This window comes from Astatotilapia calliptera, chromosome 10 (genome assembly GCF_964374335.1).
Source record: "Astatotilapia calliptera chromosome 10, fAstCal68.1, whole genome shotgun sequence".
In the NCBI taxonomy this organism is placed as follows: Eukaryota; Metazoa; Chordata; class Actinopteri; order Cichliformes; family Cichlidae; genus Astatotilapia; species Astatotilapia calliptera.
In genome coordinates this window covers 18,780,087-18,787,445 of record NC_137431.1, presented here as the reverse complement: position 1 = coordinate 18,787,445, position 7,359 = coordinate 18,780,087, and the positions used below count along the sequence as shown (strand labels likewise).

The 7,359-nt window shown below is 42.2% G+C and overlaps 2 protein-coding genes and 1 non-coding gene across 3 annotated transcripts; 1 reads left to right on the top strand and 2 right to left on the bottom strand.

Annotated features, from left to right (window-relative positions):
* Positions 1-115: 115 nt before the first annotated feature.
* trnae-uuc (transfer RNA glutamic acid (anticodon UUC)) lies at positions 116-187 on the bottom strand. The gene has a single exon. It is a non-coding gene; the product is annotated as a tRNA-Glu (tRNA).
* A 792-nt stretch (positions 188-979) lies between these two features.
* Positions 980-5,117, top strand: alox5ap (arachidonate 5-lipoxygenase-activating protein). Its single transcript, XM_026183083.2, has 6 exons — positions 980-1,135; positions 1,867-1,977; positions 2,055-2,136; positions 2,941-3,011; positions 4,665-4,746; positions 4,825-5,117. The coding sequence occupies exons 1-6, from the start codon at positions 1,093-1,095 to the stop codon at positions 4,985-4,987; spliced, it is 552 nt and encodes a 183-aa protein (XP_026038868.1). The 5' UTR covers positions 980-1,092; the 3' UTR covers positions 4,988-5,117.
* Positions 5,043-6,783, bottom strand: LOC113031150 (mesenteric estrogen-dependent adipogenesis protein-like). Its single transcript, XM_026183082.2, has 5 exons — positions 6,445-6,783; positions 6,202-6,338; positions 5,843-5,958; positions 5,593-5,760; positions 5,043-5,487 (listed from the first exon to the last, which is right to left on the bottom strand). The coding sequence occupies exons 1-5, from the start codon at positions 6,642-6,644 to the stop codon at positions 5,473-5,475; spliced, it is 636 nt and encodes a 211-aa protein (XP_026038867.2). The 5' UTR covers positions 6,645-6,783; the 3' UTR covers positions 5,043-5,472.
* Between the last annotated feature and the right edge of the window lie 576 nt (positions 6,784-7,359).

Sequence of the window (7,359 nt, the reverse complement as noted above, 5' to 3'; positions counted from 1 at the left end):
TCTGCGTGTGTGGTCCTGTCGTTTTGTAGGGTGAAGTTTTTATATAAAGCACCCTGCGTCTGCTTACGTGACGATATGTAAAAAAAAAAAAAAAGAAACTCGAGGAAAAAGGGCGTTCCCATACCGGGAGTCGAACCCGGGCCGCCTGGGTGAAAACCAGGAATCCTAACCGCTAGACCATATGGGATTTGCGGCCAAGAATCATCATCATATGTATATGACAAATGGATAGCAAACGAATCAGGAGATGATAATGGTACTTTTGTTCCTGGCGACATGACGTTCCTAAAATAACTTTAACGTTAGCGATTCGTTCCCCGACAGCTGACACCGAACAGCATGTTTTAAGCTAGCTCCTTAGTCCAGCTCATCTTCACTGGTGTTTGTAAACCAAAGGCATTATAAACATGTTCGGTGTTACACTGTAGGTGTTAGGAAGAGGTGTGCAAAAACATTTTTTAATTAAGAACGACATTAGTCTCTGGATATCTTCGGGTTTGGGGTTTTGTAGGGCGGAGGACGTCTTTATTTGGATTTAGTCGATACGAGAATGCATCAAAGTCATTCAGTATAAAGTTTTGAAAAGAGATTTAAAAAAATCAGCGAGGACGTTGCATTTCCTTTGAAAGGCGCACGCAGGTGCTATTTGACTGTAAGTGGGTCAAATCAGAATAAGAATAAGCCAGCTCTATTTTTACTCTACTTTTACTCTTGTAGGATAAAAAATGATTACATTGTTTCTGGGGGTGGTACCTTCATTTTAAATGGATGTTGTGTTATACAGTATGCTGTAATTGACGTTTTTCTAGGAAACTAGAAAATAGGTCGGCAATTAATTGAAACATCTGCAAACATACTCGGAATTACTATATATAAGGCAAAAAAGAGTTTGTACAATTCCAACAAACTTTATTCTTCAACACATCCTGAACTCTTTTCGACAAACTTTCGTAAAGTAGCCTTCAGGAATAACTCAGAAGTCTTCCCGAAGGACATTCAAAGCTCTTGTGTGTTGTTATTGCCATGTCTTGACAGCCTCCCTTCCACTGAAACCATTTCTGATGAAACTTCATTGAAGACAATGGGTCGTGAATGGATCATGAAGGGCTAAATGCATCTCTCGGTGCTGTGTCAGGTGGATTTTTCTTCTTTTTTTGACAGTTTCACATACTGTTCACCTGTTGTAAATTTGTCCTCTACTTGCACACTGTGCTGTAAAATGCTAAGTTTTCAGCTAACAGCTCCTTGGGAATCACCTTCTTGGTACAAAAATAAAATGTTATGTATGCCAAACTGTGTCATCTTTGACATGTTTCATACATTTAACTAAAGAAACTGGAACAAATGACAAAGTACCAAAATATACTATTTTAAAATAATATAAATAACAACAAATGTATATAGAAAGTCTGTCTCTTTTGAGGCAAAATATAAAGAAACGAGGGTTAAATCAAACCTTTTGCACTGTGTTGTATATGTTGACACATTCTCCATACATGGTCTTGATTATTTATTGCCAGAAATACTTTAAGTGTCTGTTCATAACACTACTCATGTATATAATTACTGGGAGTAATGAGAGGTGACACATAGCGTAATAGTGATGCAAATAATTTTGCAAAACATCAAGCCAGGCCTTTACATGAAATCCGGTCTTACACAAGCACACAGAGGAAGTAGCAGCAAAGTTGTTTGCAGCCCTCTGTATTAAACCAGAGCATCATTTACATAAAGGGGAAGCCACAAACAAGTGTGTATGTGGGATGGGACAACGTGATGTCATGAAGGGAGAGATCAGGTTTATGATTTGCTACTGACTTTAAATACGCCTGTTTGGATGTGAAAGACAATCTTTGTCTCTTTCAGCCCAGCAAACACCTGCTCCTAAAGCTCACAGGATAATCATGGACTCCAACAAAGTGGTGGAAAACATCTACCTCCTGGTCATCGTCACTCTTGTCAGCGTGCTTCAGAATGGTGAGAAACTCTAACCCAGTGACTGGAAATGTATCGCTCACATCACAAATGCTTAATCTTGACTCTCTGTTTTTAAGCTTTTTTCGCACAGAAGGTGGAGAGGGAATGCAAGAACCATAATACCCGCACATCAGCTTTTGAGCGAGTGTCTTGTGCCAAGTGAGTGCTCTTTCTTCAACAATTAGTTCTCTATTGCAACATCAATACCAGCGAACTGAAACAATATCACATTTGTTTCCTAATAGGCTTTCCATTCGGCCTCATAATCCACCAAATGTTAACTCTATCCAGAGGCAGTCCTCATTTGCTTGAACCCTCCCCGGTTGGGGAAAGAGCTGGCTGGCGCTGACCTTATTTGAATACTTGATGGTGAAATAACAATGATGTGTTGAACTCCAGGCCTCGAGGGCCGGTGCCCTGCAGGTTTTAGATGTTTCCTTGATCCAACACAGCTGATTTAAATGGATAAATTACCTCCTCAACATGTCCTGAAGTTCTCCAGAGGCCTGGTAATGAACTGATCACTTGATTCAGGTGTGTTGACCCAGGGTGAGATCTAAAACCTGCAGGACCTCGAGGCCTGGAGTTCGACACCCCTGATTTAAGGCCAACCTCTCATATATCTGTTCCATCTATACAGTTGCAATGACATGTCAAGAAGTTTGTTCGATTGATCTTCAACATGCTAATTCATTCCTTTACAAAGAAGCAGAAAAATAGTAAAGCAAATTGTTGTTTTTAATAAACTATGCTTCAACCTTTGTGAAGTACTTGGTAATTTGGAAACTATCATTTCAAAGTGTCTTCCACAACAATTACAACAAAAACCTCACAAAATGCTAGATTTTGGGACTCAGGCGTTCCAGTTCTTCTGCCTTTAACTAATCTGCCATTGCTTCATAGTTTCTTCACACTTGCCTTGAAATGTGCTAATAACAGCTTTTGTTTAAACTTCTTCTCTAGTCGCAACTGCATGGATGCTTACCCCACTTTCTTGGCAGTAATGTGGTGTGCTGGTCTGTGTCTCAGTCAAGGTAATCATTCATGAATGTAAAGGAGGCTGTAAACAGTGCACACCCACACAGGAAACAAAAGCAAACATTTAGAAAAGTGTTTGTTCTCTCCTTGTACAATACAACACAACACAATCCAATATGCCTGAAACGCTGCTGTTTTTCAAAGGTAGAAAGTCAGATCTGCACATGACTTTACTGACATTAACCTTCTGTGGATCATGCTGCTACAATTTAAGGATAAGCTTTAGGCCAAACCGATAAAATAAAATAAAGCGCAAGCACAAGTGCTGACATAAAATGCAGTTCCTCTAGTGGCTACTTGAGGCTGGATCCAACAGCAAGTTAGTCTCCATAATATGGAGTCCAGTCTGCTGACATGGGAATATATGGAGTCCATATATTCCCATGTCAGCAGACTGGGAGCTTAAAATACCAACCTGTGGTTCAAGCCAGAGTTGTGGTCCAGAGTTTACATCAACTCATCATGGGAATGAATGTCATGCTAATTTGGAGCTTTTAATGATTTCTTTCAACTGTTCTTTTTTCTGTGTGTAGTGATTTGTTTGAATTTATTTTGGATTCTTTGTAATCCACACATGGTCAAAAGTTTAGATACAAGCTCCAATATATACCCCACTAAAATTGAACTAAATGTTAATGTTAGTAATTTGGACCTCAACCAGATGCTTTTGGTAGCCATCAAGAACCTTCTGGAATAACTCTGGTTGGATATTTGACAAGTCTTGTTGGAAGGATTGGTAGATTGCATTTAAATTGGCTGATTTCCTGGCACCGTCCTGGCTTAGGGTATAGGGTTGAGGTCAGGGCTGTTAGCCTGTTCAATGTTAGCCATTTAGCAAACACACATCGAAATCAGTTTCGATGTGTGTTTGTTATCGTTGTCCTGTTCAAACACCTAACAGTTTTTCAACAAGTTTTAACCGTCTTGCTGCTGATTTAAGATGACGTTCAAGAATTTGGATGTAATCCTTCTTTTTCATTATTCCATCCACTTTGTGAAATATACCAGTACTGCTGGAGGCAAAACACCCTCAGAGCGTGATGCTACCACCACCATGTTTGACCTTTTGCCATTGCGAGCAAATAGCTTATTTTATCTCTCGTCTGACCACTAAACTTTTCTCTTTACTTGTTGGCCTGTTTCTCTGTATTGCCTGACCTTACCTAAAATACCTTATCATTAGTGCTGTCAGCATTAATCTCGTTAAAATGACGTTAACGCCATAACCGCATTAACACGGGAAATCTCCGTTAGCGAGTTACTGCGGATCGCCCTGTGCAAGCGCTGCACAACGTCAACGCGTTAGCACGATCGTTAACGCATTAGCGCCATGCAGCCCCTCGCACGGGGCGATCCGCAACATTCAATAGTATAGGATTGGATAACTGGATTTTTCCTCGAAAACAGTGCGTGCAGTGTGAGTTGGTCAGGGTGTTTTGTACTTATGAGCTCTCTCCAGTAAAATGCAAAATGGGCCTACGCTCTGTTTGGGTGCAGATGTCACAAGAATGAAGCACACTATTAGCTGAAATATTACTGTTTGTGCCACAGAGTCGAGATTGACTAAGTGGAAAAAGACCTAAACCATATAAGACCCACAGCGTATTATGAAACCAGATACAGAATCTTTTTCTGTCCTCTGTTTGAAGCTCCCGCTGCTTTCGCTGGGATCATCTATCTCGTCGTCAGGCAGAAGTACTTTGTTGGATACTTGGGACAAACCTCTCAAAGGTAAATTCCTACAGACCCAGTAGCATGTATTCTATGTGTTTAGAAGCAGTATCGCATTAATTTTTCACATCTGTACAGCACCCCAGGTTACCTGTTTGGAAAACGGGTCATCACCTTCCTTTCCCTGATGTGTGTCATTGGCATTGCCAACTACCTGCTGGTGCGCTTCTACGGCAGCGACTATAAAGAATATGTGGAAACCATCACTAACGCTGCAACTGCTCTTCTGCTTATCCCTTAAATGAGTTTGTGTCATGTAACCTTTCCACATGAATAATTTAGCTCCTGGATCTCTGTTGCATTAAAAAACACTGTTTAATAGATTCATTGCATTTTTTTGGAAAAATAATAAAATAATTCTCACAAACAAATATTGATTTGACATTACAAAATCTGTAAACATTTTATTGTGCAGCAGCACAAATTTGATCACTATAAAACCTCTCAAACAAAACAACAATTAAAAATCATGTAAAAACAAATATTTGCACACACAAAACGACCTTTATGACATTCAGAAAGTCTTTTTCAGTCCTTGTCAGTAGTTTCCACCCACTGAACAGACAGAATATCTGGACTCAGATCCTAAAATCTCCAGAGGAAAGGCGTCAGTCTGGCAGGATGATATTTCAACCATTCATCTATTTTACTGAAGATGCAAAAACAAGCTCCAGTTAAAGTGAACAGTTAAACTCAAGTTTGCATCGTTCTTCATCCTCAGCTGGCTCATGTCATTCTCAACTGTAATAAGAACAGATGCAAGAAAAGCAAAGTTAGACAAAAACCTAAAGAGACTCAAAAACATGGATTTAGTTTAAGATCTGATAAGAACAATTAGAGACACACCTTAAATATTCTTTTGCTGAAGCCAAGCCAGTGTGGAAAGTCAAACAGAGCATCAGAATAATATTTGAGGGTGAAGGAGGCGTCTCTCCACACGGGCTTGACCTTCATGAGGTCGTCAGATATGAGGTTTTTTGCTGCCCAGCTCTCCATTTCTTCAGTCAGGTCAATCTGAAATGAAGGGAAAGGTAACATATAGTGATTCTGAATAAAAGAGGCTCGTGCAACAGAAGCACCATGAAGTCCTGCTCACATCCACTCTGTAGCTTTCTCCAGCAACAGAAGAGATGGTCCCATCCATGCCTCTCTCCAGCTGCCACTTGGTGAACGGCTCGTTGCCATCGATGCACACCACATACTGCTTCACCACTGAAAGTTCATGAGGAAAGAGTAAAAAAGTCAGAAAAGGAGAGAGTTTGCGCAGAAACATGGTGTAAGAAGCAAGCTTTCACTGTAATGTGAACTCCACCCAAATCTGGAGGCCTGCATGAGTCAGCTGTGCCAGCGAGCAGCCCACAGCTGTAACATACGGAGTTGTTTTCACCACTGTCAGCTCTTTGTACTGTGTGTAATTACTGTTAGATGACAGCTTGTGTGTAGGGAAACACTTACCGCTGAGTTCTCTGGCTGCCTTTTTGTTGCTCACTGAGGATTGTTCTTCGCAGGCTGAAATCAGCAGATAGATCTCCTTGGACAGCAGACTCTTCCTCGTGCTGCTGTATTCCCACAAGTTGTGCATTTTCACTTTTCTGTGGCCAAAAGCAAAACAGAAAGAGTTTCATATTCATTGCTTGTGCATATGAACGCATAAATAAACGAATATACATTTGGGTGTGCATTTCTGTCTTTTCTCACCTTCCCAGCGAGTTGTGGAAAACGAACTTCTTCCCGCAGGACTGGAAGTCGTCGATGAGCACCAGGCTCTTCTCCTCGTTGCAGCGGACTCGGTAACCCGATCCGAGAGTCTCCACAGAGAAACCTGGCGGTGGATTTCTCACAAACTCCTCCACTTCTGTCACTCTCATCCTGCTGCCCGACTGCTTGTTTACCGGCATGCTGTCACGTTTTCTTCTCTCACCTCCTGCCGACGTTTATGTGGTCTAGTTCTTCTTCTGTATAGGGTTGGCAAACAGCAAAATGGTGTAATGTGGTCTAGTTGATGGACTTCTGAGCCTTTAGTAACGCCCACCGACCACCAAGTCTAAAGAGATGAACTGATATGATTTCCGCTCCCTTTGAGCCAAAATAAAAGCCTTTAGTTACCGCGCTATGGAGGTGATCCATAGCTGCTTGATCAGGTGATTCAACCTTTTAACTCATCCTGTTCAAAGACGCCAGCGGCCGATTCCAGCTTCTCAGAAGGAAAGATTGAAGAAGAAGGAAGATTTTGCATAATCCATCCATCCATCCTCATCCACTTTGTCCGGGGCCGGGTCGCGGGGGCAGCAGCCTAAGCAAAGAGGCCCAGACCTCCCTCTCCCCAGCCACCTCCTCCAGCTTATCCGGGGGAATACCAAGGCGTTCCCAGGCCAGCCGAGAGATATAATCTCTCCAGCGTGTCCTGGGTCTGCCCCGGGGCCTCCTCCCGGTGGGACATGCCTGGAACACCTCACCCAGGAGGCGCCCAGGGGGCATCCTTGTCAGGTGCCCGAACCACCTCAGCTGGCTCCTTTCGATGTGGAGCAGCAGCTGCTCTACTCTGAGCCCCTCCCGGATGGCCGAACTTCTCACCCTATCTCTAAGGGAGAGGCCAGCCACCCTTCGGAGGAA